This window comes from Panthera pardus, unplaced genomic scaffold (genome assembly GCF_024362965.1).
Source record: "Panthera pardus isolate Hobbes unplaced genomic scaffold, ASM2436296v1 HiC_scaffold_2, whole genome shotgun sequence".
Taxonomy (NCBI): Eukaryota; Metazoa; Chordata; class Mammalia; order Carnivora; family Felidae; genus Panthera; species Panthera pardus.
Genome location: NW_026526765.1, coordinates 122560297 through 122584635, shown reverse-complemented (window position 1 = coordinate 122584635; position 24339 = coordinate 122560297). Strand labels below are relative to the sequence as shown.

The window sequence follows — 24339 nt, the reverse complement described above, 5'->3', positions numbered from 1 at the left end:
ACTGGATTCTGTGCTGACAGCGTGGAGACTGTTTGGGATTCTCTCTCCCTGTCTCTCTGCCCTTGTTCCACTTGCACCCTCTCTGTCAAAATAAGTAAACTTAAAAAAAAAATTAGCCAGGCCTGTCATAATTGAGAAGTTGTGGTTTCTGACCCAGGAAGTGGGCTTAGTCACATACACTCTTTGCTGTGAGGAAGAGACAGATCCAGTGGCCAGAAGGATGGTGGCCGAGAGAGAGAGAGAGAGAGAGAGAGAAGGAGGAAGATGAACAAGGAAGGAGTAGGAACGGACACAGTTCGTTTCCCAGACCCAGCACAGTAGCTGGTCGTGGGACTTGAGAAAGATCTGGCAGAATGAATCCCCAGGCCCTGTGCAGATGAAAGTGCACACCTGGAGACGGGAGTTGGCTGTGGCCTGATGCGGCCTGAACACGGCCCCTCAACCAAGGGAAGATGGGCTGCTTTTGGGGTCCCCCTGGTATTTGTGGCTCTTGACAAGGGCTCTGACATCAACTATTTCTCTCAGCCATCTTGAAGGTCTCTTTTCCCTCCTCAGAGATGGCATGGGCCTTTATGGCTCATTGGCCTGAGAACTTGTTGAGCCTTGCTTTGGAGGAGAAGCTGTTCCTTCTCTTTGCAGTGTTCTGATGGCTTCCATTTAGGTTGGAGGCTTTGCTCCTGGCTTGGGTTTCTGTGTGAGAGGCCAGAGGTTTTGATTTCACTGAGGGTAAAGAGGTTTTGGTGGCAGCAGTTTCCTCCCCTAACCCTTGGGCATGGAGGAGTAGGAACTACACAAGGTGAGGGTTTCAACATTTCTTTCTCCCTCCTTAATGGTTTGGTATTATTCTTAGAATGAAGGCCAGGATTCCAAAAGGCTTGAGGTCGTTCACGTTCTGGCCCTGCTACCAGATTCCAGTTCATTTCCTCAGCCTCGCCAGGCCTCTCTTCCCACGTAGCTTTCGTAAATGGTATTTCCTCTGTATGACTGAAAAGTCTTGACACCTCTCTTGGCTCAGGTAACCCTTATTAAATCCTTCCCATCTTGCTCATGTGGCACTTCAGCGACGTTGAGTGCTACTTTCCACCCCCTAGTCTGGGTCAGCTTTCTGTCCTCCACTGGTTTGTAATTTTTTTTTTATCTTAGCTGTAGTTATAGAATTAAGGTCTTCCACGATAGCAGAGACTTTGTCTAATTTGACTGTTTGAGTCCCCAGTAATTGCTTATTGACTGATGAAAGATGAAGAGGAGTTTAGAGAGAGGCAGGAGAGGGGACAGGTGAGACTCTGGAATGAGCTTTTTCAAGTTTTTCAACTTTGGGCTTGAATTTGCAGAAAAGACTTTGCACTTCCTTTCCCTCCCTCGTGTTGTCTGGCTGTTTGTTTATTGCCTTTTAGAGAGAGCATGCAGGAGTGAGAGAGGCAGAGGGAGAGAGAGAGAGAGAGAGAGAGCATCTTAAGCAGGCTTCACACTCAGCATGGAGCCCAACCTGGGGCGGATCTCACAACCTGAGATCATGACCTGAGCCAAAAGCAAGAGTTAGCCACTCAACTGACTGAGCCACCCAGGCGCTACCCGAGCAGAAAATTCATTGTGTAGCAGGGGGTGGAGCTCCGTTAACAATACTTGCTATCAGCTATGGGAATGATCACAACTGAGAGATGGAGCGTTGAGTCATTTTTGCTTCCGTGAGTGCTGGCCCTCACTTCTTCGCTGGTCCCTAAACATAGTAACAACTCACATACAAAACAGTTTTTTAAATTCCGGTCATAGTCCAGATGTGCCATCGTCTCAAATCATTTTTGCATTTTTATTTCCCAGGCAGTTCTTGCTTACATGCACGTGTCATTTGTACCTGGCTGCCACTGTAGTGCAGAGGGCATTGCGTATACTGTCTTCTTTCCTTTACTTGATCAGAAGCAACCTCCCTATAGGGCAAGATTTCTCAACTTCACTGTTGACGTTTGGGCTGGATAATTTTTTTTTTTAAGATTTCATTTTTGGGGTACATGGGTGGCTCATTTGGTTAAATGTCCAATTCTTGATTTCGGCTCAGGTCATGAGCTCATGGCTTGTGAGTTCGACCCTTGCATTGGGCTCTGCTCTGACAGTATGGAGCCTGCTTGGGATTCTCTCTCCCTTCCTCTCCCTCTGCCCCTACCCCACTTGCTCGCTCTCTCAAAAAAAAAGAATAAAAGCTCTCTGAAAAGATTTTATTTTTAAGTAATCTCTGTACCCTACCGAGGACTTGAACTTACAAACCCAAGATCGAGTCACATGCTCTACTGACTCAGCCAGCCAGGCACCCCGACTGGATACGTTTTGTTAGAGGTGGGTGGGGTGTCTCCTGCTTTGTGGGATGCTTAGCAGCATTTTCACCTTTATCCACTAAATGCCAGTAGTGGCTGCTCAGTTACAGCAACCGGAGCGTTTCCAGACGTTACCAGAGTCCCCCCTAGGGACCCAAATCACCTTTGAGGGCCATTGCAGTAGAGTCTGCATAATGAAAAATTCAGGTTGCCCATTGTTTTTTGAACCCAGTGGAGGAAAAGCATTCCTAAACGGTTTCATCAGCAGCTGAAAAATATATGCCTTTTTCTAGTGGTCTGCCCAGGAGGAAGGCTCGGGAACTTGGAACTATATTGAACTCCCTCTTGACCTCTGGCTGGACAGACTTTGTTTCTGAGCTTCTCTTTAGTCTAAGACTGGAGAATCTGGGTGTTTGATACCATTCCCTATATTAAAACCAGCAGAAGGTCACCTGGCTGGCTCAGTCAGTGGAGCATTTGACTCTTGATCTCGGAGTTGTCAGTTCGAGCCCCACGTTGGGTGTAGAGATTACTTAAAAACAAAATCTTAAAAAAACAAAAACAAAAAAAACAGCTGAACAATAAGAGCTTGAGTCTAGTGGTCCAAATTTTTAACTGGCTTTTTTTTTTAATGTTTACTTTTAAGAGAGAGAGAGAGACCAAGTACAAGTGGGGTAAGGGCAGAGAGAGAGGGAGACACAGAATCTGAAGCAGGCTCCAGGCTCCGAGCTGTCAGCACAGAGCCCGTCACGAGATTGAGAATCACAAACTGTGAGACCCTGACCCGAGCCCAAGTCGGAAGCCTAACCGACTGAGCCACCCCAGGCGCGCCTAGTGATCCAAATGTTTAAATATTTACTGTTAATTATTAAATAGCTAGCTCAAGAACAGAGCTAATACTTCAGTGGTTGCTATGTGTCAGGCGCTTTTTTATATATTAATTCATTCAGTCCTCGGAACACCCCTCTGAGATAGGTCTTAACTATCCCCATCATCTAGATGAAGAATCTGAAGCATAAAAAAAAGGCTAACTTAACTTTTTCATGGTCGCACAGCTAGGAAGTGGTGGAGCTGGGATTCAAAACCCAATCCAAACCCAAGGCCCATGCCCCTCCGCAGCTACCATTTACTGGGTACCTAGTGAGGTGCTTGATGCTGGGCTGAGAGCTTTGTGGACTTGGCTTCAGTTCTCAAAGTAGTCCTTCAGGCTGAGTAGTTATCCCGGAGTTTACAGATGTGGAGCCAGAGTCTTAGAGTTACGATATGTTGCCCCTGGGCCCCCAGATAGCCGACCCAGTGCTTCCCTGTGTCACGTGGCCTCCCATGAATGAGGAAAAAAATTTTCTACCTTCATCTTCCTTTTTCCCTTGTGTCAGGCACTAAATCAATGTGAACTCTTTCTTTCTTTCTTTCTTTCTTTCTTTCTTTCTTTCTTTCTTTCTTTCTTTCTTTTAAATTCTTTTTAACGTTTATTGTTGAGAACAGAGACAGAGTGCAAGTGGGGGTGGAGCAGAGAGAGAGAGAGAGCGAGACACAGAATCAGAAGCAGGCTCCAGGCTCTGACCTGTCAGCACAGAGACCGAGCAGGGCTGGAACTCACAAGCTGTGAGATCATGACCTGAGCTGAAGTCGGACGCTTAACCGACTGAGCCACCCAGGCGCCCCAAATGTTAAATATTTCTGATTAGATCTTATTCTTCAGGTGGTCTGTCAACATTATCTCATTTAATCCTTAAGCAGTCTTGGTGGTTTCCCATTTTAAAGATGAGGAGACTGAGATTCAGAGAGAGGAAATAACTTGCCTAAAGTCATAAAGTAACGCATTGAGCCATGAACTGAATGAACCCAGGTCTGCTTGATTTCACACCATGTTCTTAACTTTTATGCTCTTTTGCATTCCATTAGAGAATATCCTTAGAATACTTCAAAATTAGCAATAGCTGCTGGTGAGGAGTGGTACAGGAATTGGGCTCTACGGGTGAGACGTGTTCTTTCTGGGGACACTCAACTGCAACTCTATTCCGTTCTTTTCACAAAAGCACGTGAGATTGGCCTTGAGTGAATGTGCCGGGCTCTTGGTACCGAATTTGACTCTTGTTTCACACAATCGTGACTTCAGGCTTTAATTTGGCAGATCTGCTCAGCAAGGCCCAGTGCTTTAACAAAGTCCCTCTAAGAACTGCTGTAGGTGTCATGGACCTGGGCATCGTGTGAAGACAGTCTGGTCACAAAGACATGGGAACCATAGGCCCCTCAAGATGGCCTCAGGTTTTTCTGTTTTCTTGGATTGAGAGATGCATTCTGTTTTGGTCACATCCTTTCTGCAAAACACTCTATTCTGCCTTTTCAAAAACATTGGCCTGCCCAGCACTCAGGGGTATTGGAGTATAAAAAGGAAACTGCTTTTTGCAGATCCAGTTTACTGAGTTGCCTGGCAGGATGTGCTCAGTGCCTGCTGACAGCAGGCCGGTTGGTCGCACCTGGCTGGCCTGGGGAGACAGAAGATGTTGGGAGTCTTACCTACTCCCAGACCAGTTTGCTTCATTGTTCTCTGCCCCTTTCCTCCCTGGTGTGGCCTCGGTTTTCTGCTCTAATACTCCTTTTACCTAGTCTTCACATGGGACCTATACATTCCCTTCACCTCTCACAGAAGCTTTTTAAAGTTACATTGATATAACCATGAAAAAAATTGGTTTGGTGGACAAAAAAAAGCCGGAAGACTGCTTTGGGTAAAAGGCATCTAGGGAAATTGGAAGGTGCAGGTGGGACAGAGCCGGTCAGTCCCTAGGATTGGAGCCAAGACCCTGGTGTTGGGACTTTCCCGTGAGCGTGGGGTCACCTACGGTGGCAGGAGTCTTTCCCTAGAACATTCATACCCTCCAAGTAGTAGCAGGCATTTGCTGTGCTGGAGAGGCCGGCTCCAGGGTGCTACCTGCACCCCCAGCGGGTGGCACGGTGCCTGCACATACCTGGCACCTGCTTCCCAGTGGTCACTGTGGTTAGCCATAGGGGGGGAAATCTATATCCTGCTTATATTGTGGCTCCCCAGAGTTGAGGTGCTCTAAAAAGCAGGACACGGCATAGGATGATTATAATGAAAATGCTAACAGTGAAGATGAGGCTCAGTGTCCACATCGTTGGATGAGGGCTCAGCACAACAGCCACTAACACTGTTGTGGTGACCACATCCACAATGATTGGGGCCCAGGAGAATGGCTTTTCCCACACCCCGACTAAGGCATCTGCCCCACTGCAAGCTGCTGCTCCTGGGTTATATTGCCATTCTCTCACAGAAACATGGCCTTGTTTTGAAAATACCTTTTTAAATTACAGAGATAGCTCTTACTTACAGAAAGTAAATAATACCCTAATTTTGCTACCCAGAGATAGGAGTTAACATTTTGGTGTGAATCTTTTGCGCCATGTTTAGTTTTTTTTAATGCAGCCCTTTTTGAAATTCACTTAGTATGTTAGTCTCATTTTCAATTCCTTAGGTCTTATATATCCTCTGCTGCATCTTGGCCCTGTAGACTATGCACGTTAAGGAGTGGTGGTCACTTGTCATCGAGGGCTCCATTTTAGACGTCAGTCTCGCACTGCTGACTTCACACGGGAGTGTGCCCCCAGCGCGAGTTACTGTTGTTATGAAAAATCTCAAAACAGTGTAAAACTCTAACATAGATTGCTTTTCTTTTCCTTTTTGCCTTTTATTTAGTTCATAACATAACAGCTATAATTTATCGTCCATTTACTTTGTGCCTGGCACTGTGCTTACTGCTTTTCAAGGAGTTAATCATCTACTCTTCCTAACAGTTCTAAGAGATGGGTTCTGTTGTCTCATTTTCAGGTGAGGAAACAGAGCCACAGAGAGGGTAAGGGGGTTGCGTTTTATTTGAATGGACCATGCCAGGTGTAGCAAGCCTACACCCCGAATCTGGTGAACCTGTGTCTGCAGGAGCTGGCCTGTGGCAGGTACAGCAGTGGAGAGGAACCTGCTCCCCTGCTGTTTGAGCTGAGCTGACAGTTTGGGGGCGGCTGACAGACCCACAGAGACAGACCAGTGAATGGGTGCTGACCGTATCTGTAGGCTGCCTTGGTCTTCTGTTCACACTTGCCTGGCTCCCCTCTTCCAGGAAACATGCACTTTGCTCTGGACTCTTGTGGAAAGGCTCATCAGCTTACAGCAGGAAGCTTGCTGATGTGTGCCATCAGGGCTGCAGCTCTTTGGGTTTTGAGAGGCCAGTACCGTTCCCCTCCTCTTCCCACCACGAGGCTCAGGGCCTTTTTCCTCATTTGATCAAAGGTGACTTGTGTGTCCAGGCTGAGATCCTGAACGGGAAGGTGGCACACTTCCTCAGGGCGCCCTTAGAATTAAGTCTCCTTCTAGGGATTTTAGGGATGTACTTGGTGGGGGCGGGGTGATGTGGACAGAGCTTTCTCCTTGGGGTTCCAGGCATCTGCCCCTCTTCTCAAGGACGTACCTGCTTAAAGACCATAAATTGGGAGTAGCCTGGGAATGTTTTCAGTGCCTTTCTATAATTTTTTTTAATGTTGTTTATTTTTGAGAGAGAAAGAGAGAGCAGGGGAGGGGCAGAGAGAGGGGGACAGACCTAATCGGGCTCTGTGTTGACAGCAGCAAGCCCAATGCAGGACTTAGACTCATGAACCGTGAGATCATGATCTGAGCCAAAGTCGGACACTCAACCAACCTAGCCACCCAGGTACCCCTCAATGCCTTTCAGTTGTGCTTTCTGTAGGGCAAGATGGGGAAAAATGGCCAGTAGACTTTTTTTTTCAGTAGTGTTTTGGTTCCCTCTGAGCTTTTCCATTTACCCTTGAAATGACTCCATTTGGTTGTCTGGAGGACAATCTGAAGGATTTTAGAGAGAGTACAAGATTGTATTTGAGTTCTTAATAGGTAAAAATGGATTTTTGCTTTTGGGTGGGATGTGTATCATGCGTAGTTTATGAAGGGTCAGTACCCCCAACCCCCCCCCCCCCCCCCAAAAAAAAAGCCCTGTCCGAGTACCCTTGGGCAGCCACAGGTAACTATGAGTTCCTCAAGGCTATGGGCAGGATGCCCTGGGCATGTACATCTGAAGTAAAGGCTCTCCAGAGGCCTCTCAGGAGAAGGTGTCTTCCATGGGGCCCGTTCTCCCTAGCCTAACCAGCCTCTGGACCCTGAGTTCCCTTGACTCGCTTGACTCCCAAGGTCTCCCCCTGGTCAGCTCAGTCCCCTGTGGGATAAAGTGCTGGTTCCCATACCAGAGACTGCTCTCTCAGCCACTGCAAGAAAGTTTGGGCTGAATGAGGTCTCTTGAAGGGTTTGAGCTGATAGAAGAGGGAGTGACCCCCTTCCTTTAGAGCTTAAAACTGATAGGATCTTCATATTTTTTCTTAGTCCTGCTTTGCTGTTGCTTCAGAGAATAGCTAAGCCCAAACCTGCAGCTTGCTTGCAAGACAGGCTGGAAACGGTTTTTCCAGCCAAGGTATAATGTGTAAGGCAAATTGTTGGTTCATTTGTTCATTCATTCATTGGTTTGTTCCATATCTCCTATATGCCAGGACTCCTGAGTGCCTTGGGCTAGGCTAGGAAAATAGAGCTGCAAGTGACATTGGGAGTCTTCAGTAGTTTTTTTTTTAATTTTATTAAAAAAAATTTTTTTTAACATTTATTTTTGAGCGAAAGAGACAGAGCATGAGTGGGAAAGGGGCAGAGAGAGAGGGAGACACAGAACTGGAAGCAGGCTCCAGGCTCTGAGCTTTCAGCACAGAGCCTGACACGGGACTCGAACTCACAAGCGGTAAGATCATGACTTGAGCCCAAGTCAGGTGCCTAACTGAGCCACCCGGGCACCCCTAGGGAGTCTTCAGTATTTTTATCCAGGTGGAATCAGGAGCTAAGGGTCACCAGGGTTCCTCCTGGAGGTTGAAAAAGAATACCTGGCCACTCCCCTGGTCAGGCATGGGAGAAGGCAGGTAGTGGTAGAGGGTTCTGGGTGGTCACCAGCTCCATCCTGCCGACAAGGGCAAGGATGGGTAAGTACCAAGGCCGTGTGCTTGCGAACATCATTAGGAGACACTGCCCCCGCCTTTCTCAGTTATTGCCCAGCAGCCTGGTGTCCACAAGCAGTTCGGCTTGGGCAGTACCAGCGGGAAATAGATGCTTCTTTTACCCCATTTCTGAGTCCTGTGTTTATTCTTCAGAAAGATCTTGGTTGCTCCTATAAAGTGGAAACTGACTGTAGGATCTCCCTACCAGCTTTACACTGGGCCCATGTTGCTGCCAGGTGCTCAGCAATTAGGGAGCCCTGCCTTCCAACCTTCAGGTCTCTTGTCTTGGGAGGAATAATAGCAGCTAGCATATACTGAGTACCTGCTGTACACTAGGCCCTGGCCTATGTGGATTAATTCATTAAGTTACTGAAGAACACAGTGAAGGAATAGGTACTGTCATTATCCCCATTTTGTAGATGAGGAGCCTGAGCTCAGGAGAGGTGATCACGCCCTCCAGGTGGCACCCAGAGTGGATCCCAGGATATCCAACTGTAAGCACCCCCCCCCCTCCTCTCTCCAGTGTTCCTTGGCGAGCTGCTAGGCCCAGGAGCAGTCACTTGGGTCTGCTTGTGCTGTGACCTGAGGAGGGGTCCTCCTGCCAGTGATGATTGTACTGGCTTGAGTGTGCTGGACCTCCAGAGTTTGCTGAGAAGCCTCCTCTTCTCCACACTGGTGGTGCTGTAAATAAGCACACTGCTTTGGGCCGCTGAACTCTGTTCGGTGGATGGGGAGTGGTCAGATGCCTTCTGTCATTCCTGACACATTGGCGGCTCCCTGCATGGCCACTCTGCCTCCAAGGCTAAGCCCACTTATTTTACCACTTTAGGGTTTTCCTAGCAAGGATTAGCATATCTCTCATGGTTTCAGTGGAGAGGTAGTTGGTCATGATGTTGGAGACTTTTTTCTATCAGGCTTCTTTGGACAAGCAAGCTAGAACTCATCAGATGACCACAGAAGGAAGCTGTTTCCCTAAACCCCAGACCTGTCTCCAGCCTGGCAGGGTTCTAGTCACAGCCCTACAGACAAGGAAGGCCACACCTCTATCTCCCTTTCTCTGGCCTCACATTCACCACAGTGGGTGATGACCTTTTGTCATTGCCTTTTGGGTTGACGTTGCTGTGTGGTGGGGTTACAGAACAGCAGAGATTGTTGTGGATGACTTAGTGGGGGCCAGGCACCCCATACAGTTCTTTCTTGATCTACAGGGATGACCATTATTGCTCTGAAATGGTGGGCAGGGAGTTCGGGAGGCAGGACAGTCCTTATAAAGTGAGGTCTGCCTTGAATCACCTCACCATGTTCACTGAGAATGGTCATCGGTTCTCTCCCTGACCTGAGAACTCACCTTGTTCTCACCAGGGCCTGAAACTGAGGTGCAGTCAGCTGAAAACACAAGTCTTTTACTATTGCAAAATTAATCCAGACAGTGGAGGGAAGAAACAACCTGGGGTGTTTTGCATAAATATATCTGCTAGAACTGTTAATCAGTAACACAGGAATCTGGTGCGTGTAGAAGCCAGTTATGGTCTGTATACCTAAGATAAAAACACACTTTGTGTTCAGTAAAAACGATATGGCAGTGTTTACCTTGTTACAAAATGCAGCAAGTCCTATTTGAATGAAACTCCTGAGGCCGTCATTCAGTGTGAGTCAGACAGGCATTGCTGATAACAGAGAAACCTGTGCCTGTCTGTGCCTGGACACTAATTGGTAGAACCCAGCAGCTACCTCCTTGGCCATCTCTGCCCTTTTGGACAAGTTCCAAAGAGCCAGCTCCCCTTAGTATACTACCTCTCCAATTTTTTCTGTAACCCAGTGCCTGAAAACCTGGAAAATAATACTTTTCCTGATTTCTCTTTAGCTTTCAAAGTCATAACAGTCATTGTCATATTCAAGAGCCAGGGACATTGGGAGTTTCTGTTTTCTGATCTCTCTCTCCTTGCTTTGTTTCTGCAATTCCCTAGTTCCAGGCATCTTTCCAGCTTCTTAGCAGGGTATGAAATGGCAGATCGTGCATTAACCACCTTGTCTGCCATCTTTTGGGGGCAAGGAGAGTCGGGCTGTGATGACTCAGTCAGAAGCCGGGTCCAAACTGAAGTGACGCCCACTTCTTGATGAGACACTCAGTAGCCATCGTTTCTTTAAATTTTCTTGCATTAGTGGAAGAGAAAGAGACATGACGACGGGGCACTAATAAGATGGACATGCCTTTCCCTGTAGCTCATTGAAAGGATATGTCCTGATTCCAAATGCCAGTTGTGTTTATTATTGGTCCCACCCAGTGTGGCATGTCCCTGTGTGGCTCCTAGATGGGTCTCTGGCTCTTCTTTCCAAGTGGTCTGTGAGCTCCCGGAGTCGGGTACGGTGTCTTTTGTTCCTGGACTCCCCTGCAGGGCTGTGTCAGAAAAACGAGAGGCAGGCTACACGAGGTGGGAGGGAGACTGAGCAGTGTCTGCCACATCCTCTGGTGGTGCCGCACAATTGGAGCCGTCTGCGGGAGTGTTGAGGGAGGAAGGCGGGTGGACATATGGCAGGCAGAGCGGACTTGGGTTTTTTATGAGCACGATGTGCCTCTTGCTGGCCGGGTCCAGGTTGGCCCCGGAGGGCCCAGGGTCGGTGGGCACTACCCAACCGCGGGAAACTGCTGTGGGAGTAAGTGCTACTGAACCGCTCGCGTTTGGAGTTCTGCCTGCTGAGAAGCTCAGCCTTGGTGTCTCCTTCCCAGGGCAGCGAGGTGCCTGGAGTCCTCATGAGTAAGCAAAGCATTAAAGAATGTAGGGGTTTGGGGAGTGCCTGGTGGCTCAGTCGGTTGGGCATCCAGTGCTTGATTTCAGCTCAGGTCATGATCTCGTGGTTTGTGGGTTCGAGCCCTGTGTTAGGCTTGTGCCGGCAGTGCGGAGCCTTCTTGGGATTCTCTCTTTGCCCCTCCCCTGACTGCGTGCACGTTCTCTCGCTCTCAAAATAAATAAACATTAAAAAAACAATTTTTTTTAAGAATGTAGGGGTTTTTGTATATGGTGAAATACTCAGAACATAAAATGTATCGTTTTAACCATTTTTAAATATACAGTTCATTGGCCTTAAATACAGTCGTATTGTACAGCCATCACCACCATCCATCTCCAAAACTTACTTCATCTTCTTGAAAACTTACTCTATACCTGTTGAACAATAAGCCCGTCTCCAGCCACTCCTAATCACCATTCTACTCTCTGCCTTAGAAGTCGGTCCATTTTAGGTATCTCTTGTAAGTGGAGTCATACAGTATTTGTCCTTTTGTGATTGCCATATATGTGTTAGCATCATGTCCTCAAGGTTAGTCATAGCATGTGTTAGAATTTCCTTTTTTTAAGGCTGAATACTATTCCTCATATGTATTAACCATGTTTTGTTTATCCATTTCTCCGTCAGTGGACACTTGGATGCTTCCATTTCTGGCTTTTGTGAATATGCTGCTTATAAACATGGGTGCATAAATACCTGTTTGAGTTCGTGCTTTCAGTTCTTATGGGTCACAGTTTTAAAGCACAAGCAGCAAGATGTCTTTGAAGGTCATTTTCTGATAAATTGCCCTTCTCCACTGAGGGCTAGGCTTACAGACCAAAAGTTAGCTTTACTCACCATCTAATTTTAGACTCCAACTTAAGCACCACTTGTAACATCAAGCTTCATTTTGATATTTGATAGGCTTCTGCTGCGCATTACAACTCCAACTTAGTTGGCCACTTCTTTGTGATTGTGGGGGCACCCTTGTCACTTGCTGGTGGACGTTGGTAGTGTCCTTATTAGAGCTGGCTTGCTCTAGGGGTGCATGCTCTTTCTGACTTTGCCCCTCCTGACCCAAGTTGGGCTGGCCTTTTGACCTTGTCTCTGATCTGGCTCCATTTGGGGACCTGAAACCCTGAGCCCACTGATAACTGAGGCTGTTGAGACCATTTTTCTTCCACCCATGGCAGCTTTGTGAGGCACAGTATTCTCTCCCATCTCTGCTGGTTCTTGTAATTTGTCTTTATTTCATCCAGATCTTATACAGCATTTAACATTATTAGAATTATATGTAAATTTTTTTCATGGGGGAGTACAATATTTTTCTACATACTTTGGCATTTGGGGTTGCCACAAGGACTGGTTTTCCCTGTACCAGTTTAAACCTAGTCCAACAGCCCTTGGCAACTGGTGAGGTGTACACACCTGGGGGATAATGGGCTTTTGATGGATTCAGCGGTCCTGACATGGGTCTCTACCTCTTGATGAGACTTCTTTAGGCCAGACTGCCAGATCAGTTCAGTTAGGAAGTAGAGATGGCTGGTTGTGAATTTTTTTCTTGATGGTTATATGGTTATTCTCTTTATTAATTTCTTAATAGAAATTCTCCATATCCACACTTGAGCCAACCACAGCTCTTTTGCATAGTTAAGGACGTTAAGAATCAGTGCCCCGGTAGACTTTGAGCCCATGACATGATAAAACCGTGGGCCATGCAGCCCTTATAAAATGGGGCCAGGACCCTGTCTCTGTGCACTGTAGCCATTTATCCTTGGCTGAGAGGCTTTTGCTGGTGCAGGTTAATGGAGACTGCATGCTCCTTGTTCCCATCCACCCTGCACTGGCCTTCATGCGTCTGGCCCAGCAGGAGAACGAGGAGAACATTCTCTGCTACTTTTCTGCTCTTAGGGCTGTTATCCTCTGCTCTGGCACATGGCTGCAGGGCCCAGGAGGGGGAGGGTCAAGCCATATCTTGTTGTCAATGCATTTTCATCTCTTTGGGGCCTCGCTTACAGATAGCACTGTCAACCCTGCTTTTTTGCAGGTGAGGACACTGAGGTTATGAGAGGTGAAGGGGAGGGCCGAGTCAGAGCAAGCCGCCCTGGAGCCTAAATCAAGAAGGAAGGGAGGGAGTGTAGAGGAGTCTGGGCTGGGGATGAGTTGAGAGAAGGCATCAATACATGCTTAGTACTCTGGCCATTGTTTTAGTCTCCTGACAGTTGCTTTATTTGGCTTTGCTTTAGATGCTGGAGGATGAAGGGACAAGTTTGCCAGAGAGCAGATCAGATGCTTCTCAGAGGATCAGAAAGATGTGGGTGGGGCGTGGAAGAAGAGCCTTTCACACGGTAACCCAACCTCAAGTTAGGTCTCCGTCTTAAACCCTGGGAGGGGCCTGGTAATGAATCAGGCAGCTATTCCTGGAGCTGACGTGGAGGAAAGGGGATGCTCCTCTGCTCCCGGGCAGGCGAGCCATTCGTCGGGCAGGGACAGAGAAGGAAGAGCTGGTTCAAGGAGCGCACAGACAGATCCTGGAGGTGGGCTGCTGTCTGCATTCACAGATGTCACTGTGTGTACAGCCTGAGGGCTGGAGGTGCCTGTGAAACCCACAGTGGGGTTTCACTGCTGGAATGGGTGGCCGCAGAGCCCAGTGTGCCCAGGACTCCCGTCGGGGGGGGTGGGTTGTCACTAGGCATGAGCCTGACAGGGTACAAGTGTCTCTGGCCCTTGGATTACAGGCCCTGTGCTGTTGTCCTGTTTGTTCCCACGCTGGCCAGGTCCTTCTGTCCCAGACTTGGGATCCCAGCTCCCTGTCCCCTGCTCTTGGAAGCTGCTCTGTTCTGGGCCCTGCCGGAGTTTCCCAAGGTCATACTTGCAAAAGATGTGACCATGTCCCCCTGATCCTGAGCTCTGATGCCATGTGTTTGAGGCAAAAAGAAAAGTGTGTGTGTGTGTGGGGGGGGGGGGGTGTATGTATGTACATGAATTGGGGTCAGGGCAGGGCCTTGTGCTCCTGGCATTTCCCCCTCCAACATTTTATGTTCTCCCACCATGGGTCTGCTAGAAGTGGGGCCTGGCTCTGTTCATTCACCCCCTTCCCTCAGAGTGGCTTTGGGCACATGCCTGCCTGGGGCTGGACCTGTCCTGTCCTCCAGACAGTGAAGAGCCAGCTGGCCTTAGGGTCCTTTGCTCCCAGAACAGCCTGTGACTCTGCTCCCTGGCCTCTGGTTTCTTTCTGATGCTTCTCCCCAGAGTCAGGTGAGAGCCCCCTTCTCTCTATGTGGACCTGTCTGAAAGAGGCCCACTAAGTCAGGGGAGGGGTCTGCCTGCAGGGTCATGGTCACTTGAATAATAGTGATAATATCAGGGAACATTGATCAAAAGCTTTACAATGTGGTAGGCAATGTGCTAAGTATTTTATAATGTGCCTGGTCTCCTGATTTTCTCAACAATCGGTGGGGTGTAGATTATCAATGTAGTCCTATTTTACAGCAGAGGAAACTGAGGCTAAGAGAAGCGGTCACCTGCCCAAGGTTACGTGGCCAGTGTGTAGATGAGCCTAGTTTAAATCCAATTGGATAACGTCATATGAAAATCTTTGTTCTAAAATCCTAATTGTGGTGCCTAATACTAAATTGGAACAGGGTGTCTTTGGGAATTGTGACCAGAATTGGAGAGACAGTGTCAGGTGGGAAGGGTTCCTTCTCTGCTACTCTCTGAACTTCCCATGTCTGGAATCTGAGAACCCTGCTGCCTTATACACACATACTCACTCTCACTCTCAATCTGTCTCACTCTTCTGCTGAACCTCAGGTTCAGGTTCCTGGGAAGAGATGTTGGAACAGCTGAGGCCAGCTGTAAGAGAGGAGGCTGGGGAGACAGGGACAGAACTTTTCTGATAACACAGCTAGTGCCCTCTGCAGGCTGTGTTTTGGGTGTTGGAGGGTGGGGCATAGAGTAAATCGAGCTCCTGCATGGCCTGGTCTGTGCTGGGCAGTCTGTCCACGGGACAGGTGGAACTGCTTGCCCACCGCAGCAGTGAGCGTTGCAGGAGGTTCAGGGCACCTCTCTCTGCTCTGTGTGTACAACCTTAAGTGGGCTCCTGCCTCCTCACCACAGAGCTGTCCTGTCCCAGCTTTCCAGGGACCACAGTTCTGTACCCACCCAAATACAGGCCTTGGTGCTTGAAGCCCAGAGGAAATTCACCACGTAGAATTAACACTTTTCTTTGGATTATCAGTCATTCAAGTACTACCCTTTACACTGTGCATGTGCCTAGAGGTGGCTTCCCCACAGTCAGAGAGGAAGCACTGGCCCCACCTCTCACACAGTATTCAAAGGTCTCCTGAAAGGGGCTGTGATACGTGAGGCCGGTTGAGTCTGCAAAAGCAAGGCAAGGTACCTGAGGCCCTCAACAGGCTAGGTAGCAGGGCTGCTGAACAAGGGCAGATACACACCCCTGGGGTCCATGCAGTCTGACTGTGAACAGTCCAGATAGCCAAGGAGAAAGTGCTATAGGAAGGAGGAACCTTGCTCCTTGAGCAAAGGAGCGACATGCTGGGCAGGTATGTGCAGAACAGTGGGTGTGTGCTGCGTGAGAGGAGAGTCAGGAAATAGACATGTGAATGCTACCTTCTAGCTGATTTTGGACAGACCACGTAGACTTCTCTTGAGCAGTTCCCTCCTCTGTAAAATGGGACCACAGTGTGTTCTTCACGTGGGGATACTCAGGGCTCTACAGACTTCAGTCTGATGACAAAGACAGGAATGATGAGGGTGGAATCTAGGAGCAGTGGACTGGTACCTTGGCTGAGGTGGCGTCCATCCCATGTCCCAACAATCTGGGGTGTTATAAGGCCCCAAAGGCAGAGCAGAAGAGTGGAGGGGATGTTTCCAGGAAAGGGAAGATGAACGAGCCCAGTGACCTTGTTGCCAGTGTCAAAAGAGGGCCAAGGGGTGAGGTGGGCACTATTTTCAGGGTCAGATGGGTAGGCACTGAAGTTTCTGACAGGTATACTGCTGAGGTGTGACAGACAGGGGTGTGGTGGGTGGAGGGGCTCTGCTGAGGAAGCCAGAAGAGAAAGAGCATGATGTTCACCTCTAGGAGTGAGCAAAGAGCGGAGCCGTGGGGGTTGTCAAGGGGCCTGAAGACGCCCCTTGGAACATCATGGAATCTTCTGGGGTGTACATAGGGACTGGCTGTCCCTTCTCCCTTGGTGCCCTCTTTCTCTAGGCCTGGGCTCAGGTGGGCTCCTGACACCTGCCCAAACCTAAACCCAAACTCAACATGGAGGAACAGAAGAGGCTGGGGTTTGGTGATTTCTGAAATGCCACCAGCTGGTGATGGTGGAGAGGGAGGAACCTTGGCAGTGGCCTGTTTCTGATGCACGGGGCTCAGCCTTAGGAACTGTACCAGTTTTGGGGGTGCTCTCTGGTCTCCGAGCTCCTTGGAGGGAGTGGGGAGCAGTGATTTGAATATGCTGCTCACTGGGTTTGCCCTGAGAGAGTCAGCAAGGCCTGAGAGGAGTCAGAATTGCAATGAAGACATCACTGATAGGGAGGGCTATGGGTCACAGGAGCAAAGTCAGGTTATGAGAGGAGCAAAAATAACTGGGAGCACACGTTAGGTGGAGTTTGGCCAGGGTTGGGGTGAGGGTGGCACTGTCTAAGTAACAGTGACACGGGGAAGACAGTCTGGGACTAGGGTGGGTGCCACCAGGGAGCCAGGGTGGTCAATACCCACTGCCCCCAGACACTTGTGGTAGAGGCTAGTAGGGGTCCAAGGTGTGCTGAAAATGGACAGGTCCTCCCTCCTGCCAATAGGACTCGGCAGTGACAGTCCAGAAGCAAGCTTTGAGTGTGGCTTTGGAATCAAAGATTCACTTTCCTGGATTAAGGAAAATGTAAAATGCAGATGTAAAATCCTCTACCCCTTGCCACATCCTGACCTTTAAGTTTCTTGTATCCTTTTGGAAACTTATTTGTGTATATGTGTGCATCCTTTTCTTCGTACAGATCAAATAAGGCATGCCATGTACCTTGCTTCATTTGTTGGCAACATGGAAGAACTACCTAGTTCTTTTTAATTTTTTTTTTAATGTTTATTCATTTTTGAGAGACACAGTGGGAGCGGGGGAGAGGCAGAGAGAGGAGACAGAATCCGAAGCAGGCTCCAGACTCTGAGCGGTCAACACGGAGCCCGACACGGGGCTTGAACTCAAGAGCTGTGAAATCATGACCTGAGGGGAAGTCGGACGCTCAACTGATTGAGCCACCCAGGCACCCCTACCTAGTTCTTTTTAAAGACTGTTTAGTTTTCTGTCTTACAGTATGTGTTGATTTAGCTAATCAGTGTCCCATTGATACGAAGGTCATTGTTAATTTGGGGTTTTGATATAGCAGACACACTATACCCATATCTGAACATTGGGACATTATTTCTGTAGGAAAAACCCTCAGTGTGGATTTTATGAGTCAGAACTATATGCACTGCCCCCTATCTCTTTAAAAGGGGTTCTGCCGGGGTGCCTGGGTGGCTTAGTCCGTTAAGCGGCCGACTTCGGCTCAGGTCATGATCTCGCGGTCCTTGAGTTGGAGCCCCGCGACAGGCTCTGTGCTGACAGCTCAGAGCCTGGAGTCTGTTTTAGATTCTATGTCTCCCTCTCTCTCTCTCTGACCCTCCCCCGTTCATGCTCTGTCTCTCTCTGTCTCAAAAATAAATAAACGTTAAAAAAAATTTTTTTAAATAAATAAATAAATAAATAAATAAATAAATAAATAAATAAATAAATGAATGAATGAATAAAATAGGTTCTGCCAGTTCACACTTGCTGATAGTGTTTGAGAATTAGAAATGATGCTGGTGACACAGAATTAGAAACGATGCTGGAGCCGTTGTGAGGATTAAAGGAGATAATGCATAAAGCTTTCAGCCAGTGCCTGCCACACCAGGCTGAGAACAGGGCTCACTGCAAACTGGACCACTTTGGACAAGCCTCAAGTTAGGTGCTGGGTTGGGTTTCATTGTCAGCTTGGGGCAGGGGAGGCGTCAGGACACAGTGGTCTGACAGCTGCTGAGCCGTCCCCTTCATTCACACGTTTAAGAAATGTTTAGTGAATGCCTGACGTGTGCCAGACACTGGAGCACAGATGGAGCCGGGAAGCAGACAGGCATGGCTCTGACCCTCTGGAGAGGGTGGGAGTCTCCGTGGCTTGTGCTAAATACTACCTGCATAGGACGCTGCTACTCGCAGTCCCCTCTGACTAGGTCTTTCTCTCCCCTGCCCCTGCCTTGCCCCCAGTGTACGTGGTGGAACGGGAAAGGAAGATGGACGTGGACACCGGGTGTCAGGCAGCCCTGGCCGCGTGTTGGACTGCTCTGTGCTGCTGCTGCCTCCTGGACAACTTGAATTGAGCAGTTGGGACGCAAGTGCTCCCTCCAGGCCCACTGCCTTGTTACTGGAATAAACAATTAGTGCTGCACCACTTCCATTTTTTCTTTCTTTTAAAAGTACCTAACCTACAGTCTTACATTTTAGCACCTATGACAGGTGTGAAGTGGCATCTTACTGTCTTTTTAACATAGTGACTCAGTAGTTCTATTCACTGTGCAATGCTCACCACAATAAGTACAGTCACCAGATGTCACTGTATAACATTAATATGCTGTCACTGACTGTATTCCCTATGCTGTATTTTTCATCTCTGCCACTAACTTATAACTGGAAGTTTGTACCTCTTAATCCCTTTATCTCTTTCACCCATCCTCCCCACCCACCTCCCCTCCTGCAACCAGCGCTTCTCTCTCTAAGACTGTTTATTTAATTCTACATGCAAGTTGAAATCATCTGGTATTTGTCTTTATCTGACTTATTTCACTTATCGTAATACTGAGTCCATCCATGTTGTCACAAATAACAAGACCTCGTTCTTTTTCATGGCTCAGTAATGCTCCACTGTGTGTGTGTACGCGAGTACACGTGTCTTGGAGGGGGGGGTGTTTTTACATGTGCCACATCATCTTTATCCATTCATCTACGGATGGGCACTTGGACTGCTCCCATGTTTTGGTTACCGCAAATAATGCCACAATAAACATAGTTCAATTAGTGTTTTTGTTTTCTTTGGGTAAGTATGCAGTGGGAGAAGTACTGGGTCATATGGTAATTTTGTTGTTAATTTTTTAAAGACCTCCAAACTGTTTTTCACGGTGGCTGCACCAGTTTGCATTTCCACCAGCAATGCACAAGAGTTGCATTTTCTTTGTTTTAAAGATTTTTAAGCATTCTCCACACCCATTGTGGAGCTCAAACTCACAGCCCTGAAATCAAGAGTCTCTCAACTCCACTGAGCCAGCCAAGAACCCCAAGGGTTCCGTTTCCTTCACATCTTTGCCAGTGCTTGTTGTTTCTTGTTTTGGGGGATGATCACTATATTGACAGGTATAAAGTGATACGTCATTGTGGTTTTCATTTGTATTTGCCTGATAATTAGTGATGTTGAGCATCTTCTTATCTGTCCATTGGCCATCTGTACATCTTCTTTGGACAAATGTCTATTTAGGTCCTCTGCCCATTTTTAATAGAGTTAATTATTTTTTGGGTGTTGAGTTGTATGGGTTCTTTGTAGCTTTTTGGTGTTAACCCCTTTTGGGATATGTCACTTGCGAATATCTTCTCCCATTCAGTAGGCTGCTTTGCCATTTGGTTGATGATTTCCTTTGCTGTGCAAAAGCATTTTCTTTTAACGTGATCCCAGTAGTTTAATTTTGCTTTTGTTTCTCTTGCCTCAGGAGAAATATCCAGAAAAATGTTGTTAAGGCTGATGCCAAAGATTACTGCCTGTGTTTTCTTGTAGTTTATGGCTTTAGGTTTTTAATCCATTTTGAGTTTATTCTTGTGTATGGTGTAAGAAAGTGATCGGTTTCATTCTTCTGCATGTAGCTGTCCAATGTTCCCAGCACCATTTATCAAAGAGAATGTCTTTTCTCCATTGTGTATTCTTGCCTCCTTTGTCATAAATTAATTGACCATATAAGCGTGGGTTTTTCTAGGTTCTCTATTCTGCCCCACTAATCTCTGTGTCTAATTTATATGCTAATACCATATAGCTTTTTAAAAACTGAAATATAGTTAAAACACAGTCTCAGGTGTACAGTGGTGATTTTAGAAGTATATACATTATGTTTTGCTCACCACAAGTGTAGCTACCAACTGTCCCCATACAACAGTGTTACAATGCCATTGACCATATTCTCTCTGCTGTGCCTTTCATCCCGTAACTTATTTCATAATTAGAAGCCTGTATCTCCCACAACCCTTCACCCATTTGCCCATCCCTCATTTCCTCACTCACTCTGGCAGCAGTTTGTTCCCCTGTATTTATGGATTTGTTCTTAATTTATGTTTTGTGTTTTAGACTCCACATATAAGTGAAGTCATATGGTATCATCTATCTCCATCTGACTTATTTCACTTAGCAGAGTACCCTCTAGGTCCATCCATGTTGTTGCAAATGACTAGATCTCATCTTTTTTTTTTTTTTTTAATTTTTTTTTAACGTTTTATTTATTTTTGAGACAGAGAGAGACAGAGCATGAACGGGGGAGGGGCAGAGAGAGGGAGACACAGAATGTGAACAGGCTCCAGGCTCTGAGCCATCAGCCCAGAGCCCGATGCGGGGCTCGAACTCACGGACCGCGAGATCGTGACCTGAGCTGAAGTCGGATGCCCAACCGACTGAGCCACCCAGGCGCCCCTCATCCTTTTTTTTTTTTGTGGCTAAATACACACACACACACACACACACACACACACAAATATATATATGTATGTATATAGGGATATATATATAAAATATCCATCCCATATCTTCTTTATCCACTCATCTATTGATGGACAGTTGGGACTGCTTCCATCTTGGCTATTATAAATTATGTTGCAATAAACATAGGGGTGCATGTTATCTCTTCAAATTAGTTTTTGGTTTCTTTGGGTAAATACCCAGTGGTAACTGGATCATACTATAATTCTTTTTTAAAGAAATTGCTTTTAAGTTTATCCATTTTTAGAGAGACAGAATGTGAGCAGGGTAGGGGCAGAGAGAATCCCAAGCAGCCCAGCTTTGCGCTGTCAGTGCAGAGCCTGACGCAGATCTTGAACCCATGAAACTGTGATACCATGACCTGAGCCTAAATCCAGAATCGTATGCTTAATTGAGTCACCCAGGCGCCCCTTTTTTAAGTCTTTTTGAGGAACCTCCATACGGTTTTTCACAGTGGCTGCATCAATTTACCTTCTACCAGCAAGGCACAAGGATTCCATTCTTTCCACCTCCTCACCAGCATTTGTCATTTTTTGCCTTTTTGATTCTAGCTATTCTTACAGGTGTAAGGTGCTTTGTCATTGTGGGTTTGATTTTCATTTTTCTGATGATGAGTGATGTTGAGCATTTTTTCATGTGTCTGTATGTCTTTAGGAAAATGTCTATTCAGGTCCTCTGCCTATTTTTTTTTAATTTATTTTTTTATTAGCATATAGTGCAACAATGATTTCAGGAGTAGATTCCTTAATGCCCCTTACCCATTTAGCCCATCCCCTCTCCCACAACCCCTCCAGTAACCCTCTTGTTTCTTCTCCATATTTAAGAGTCTCTTATATTTTGTCCCCCCTGTTTTTATATTATTTTTGCTTCCCTTCCCTTGTGTTCATCTGTTTTGTCTCTTAAAGTCCTCATATGAGTGAAGTCATATATTTGTCTTTCTCTAATTTTGCTTAGCATAATACCCTCCAGTTCCATCCACGTAATTGCAAATGGCAAGATTTCATTCTTTTTGGTTGCTGAGTAATAACTCCACTGTATATATATACCACATCTTCATAACTCCATTGTATATATATACCACATCTTCATTATCCATTTATCCATTGATGGACATTTGGGCTCCTTCCATACTTGGGCTATTGCTGATAGTGCTGCTATAAACATTGGGGTGCATGTGTCCCTTCAAAACAGTATACCTGTATCCCTTGGATAAATACCTAGTAGTGCAAATTGCTGGGTCGTAGCGTAGTTCTATTTTTAATTTTTTCAGGAAGCTCCATACTGTTTTACAGAGTGGCTGCACCCAGTTTGTATTCCCACCAGCAGCGCAAAATAAGTCCTCTTTCTCCACATCCTTGCCTGGGGTGTCTGTCAGAGGGCCCGACACATAGATAACCAAGCATATGATATCCATGCTTCAGGGAGGCCCTTCTTTTCTAATACAAATCTTTTCAAAATAAACTTTACATGCAACTCTGGTATGGAAAATAGAATGGTTTGTTGATGGTTTCCTTCACTGTGCAAAAGGTGGTTTTTTTGGTGTGGTCCCAGTACTTTAATTTTGCTTTTGTTTCTTCCCTTGCCTCAGGAGGCATACCAAAAAAAATGTTGCTAAGGCCACTGTCAAAGAGATTACTGCCTGTGTTTTCCTGTAGTTTTATGATTTCATGTCTCACATTGAGGTCTTTAATCTGTTTTGAGTTCATTTTTGTTTATGGTGTAAGGACTCGTCAGTTTCATTCTTCTGCATGTTGCTGTCCAGTTTTCTCAGCACCATTCGCTGAGGAGAATGTCTTTTTTTCATTGTATATTCTTGCCTCCTTTGTTGTAAATTAATTGACCATATATGTGTGGGTTTATATCTGAGCTCTCTATTCTGTTCCATTGATCTCTGTGTCTGTTTTTGTGTCAGTACTATATCATTTATTTTACTATATAGCTTTGTGTAGTAGATCTTGAAATCTAGGATTTTATGTCCAGCTCTTTCTCCAGGCTGCTCTGGCTATTTGAGATCTCTGTGGTTCCATACAAATTTTAGTATTATTGTAGTTATGTGAAAAATGTTGCTGGTATTTATATAGGGACAGCATTGGATCTGTACATTGCTTTGGATGATAAAGGCTTTTTTAAAAAGATTTTTTAAAGTAATCTCTATACCCAACATGGAGCCCAAACCTACAACCCTGAGATCAGGAGTTGCACACCCCACTTGACTGAGCCAGCCAGGCACCCCTGGATAGCATGGACATTTTAACAAAAGTAATTTTTCTATTGCATGAACATGGAATATCTCTTTGTGTTGTCTTCAGTTTCTTTCATCAGTGTTTATTAGTTTTCAGAGTATAGGTCTTTCACTACCTTGCTTAGGTTTATTCCTAGGTATTTTATTCAGTATTTTACTATTTTACCTTACCTGATTACTAGTGACCGTAACATAAAAATAAAAATTTTTGGTGATTTACAGATCCTGTGATTTTTTTTTTCTATTGGTTTGTCTTATTGGTTTATAGGGAATCTCTAAATATTCCACACACTAATATTTGTCACTTTGACAGGCTTGCCAATATCTTCTCCCTATCTACCTTAGTCTTTTTTACTTTTCTAGTATGAAAGTTTAAGAGAAATTTTAATGTTTGCTTAGTTTTGAGAGAGAGACAGAGTATGAGTGGGGGGAGGGGCAGAAAGAGAGAGAGACAGAATCTGAAACAGGCTCCAGGCTCCGAGCTGTCAGCACAGAGTCCAATGCAGGGCTAGAACTCACAGACTGCAAGAAAAAGTCGGATGCTCAACTGACTGAGCCACCCAGGTGCCCCTCTAGTATGAAAGTTTTTAAATGTCATGTTTATCAGTCTTTCCCTTATGCTTTGTGTTGGGTCTTTGAAATATCGTTTTCTATTCCAAGATCACAAAGACAAGCATATTACCTTCTAATTTTTTTTCACATAGTCTTTAGTTGACTTAATTTTAGTTTTGATCATGGTGTTGGTTAGAGTTCTGGTTTTCTTCTTTTAGTTCCAACATCATTAGGTCATCCTTTCCCCACTGATCTGAAATAAGATTGGTCATATACTAAGTTTCCCTATATGAACAAGCTAGAATCAGAATGGTTTGGTCCAATAAGCATCTTTCCTACCCTTAGCACAGATGTACATACACCCCTTTTTCCTCTTCAGAATTTGCTTGGCTATTCGTGGCCTTTTACTCTTTAATCTGGATTCTAGGATGAATGTGTCAATTTCTATAGAGAAGTAACATGTTTGGCTTTAATTGGAAGAGTATGTAAGTTACAGAATAATTGGGAGAAGAGTTGACATATTTATAGTACTAACTTCCTATCATAAACATGGTATCTCTCCCTTTAGTTGTTTTTATGTCCTCCAGTAAAATCGTA

General features: G+C 46.2%; 1 protein-coding gene across 6 annotated transcripts in view; it reads left to right on the top strand.

The window, feature by feature from the left end:
* Positions 1-24339, top strand: part of CYSTM1 (cysteine rich transmembrane module containing 1) — a 76627-nt gene that overhangs the window by 40700 nt on the left and 11588 nt on the right. For 5 of the 6 annotated variants that reach the window (XM_019424238.2, XM_053907427.1, XM_053907426.1 and 2 more), the window contains exon 3: positions 18428-18611. The exons of the other annotated variant lie outside the window; for it this stretch is intronic. In XM_019424238.2, the coding sequence (XP_019279783.2) occupies positions 18428-18540 (113 nt within the window). In that variant the 3' untranslated portion in view covers positions 18541-18611. Of the gene's footprint in view, positions 1-18427; positions 18612-24339 lie in introns of those variants that run through there. 6 annotated transcript variants of the gene reach the window in all.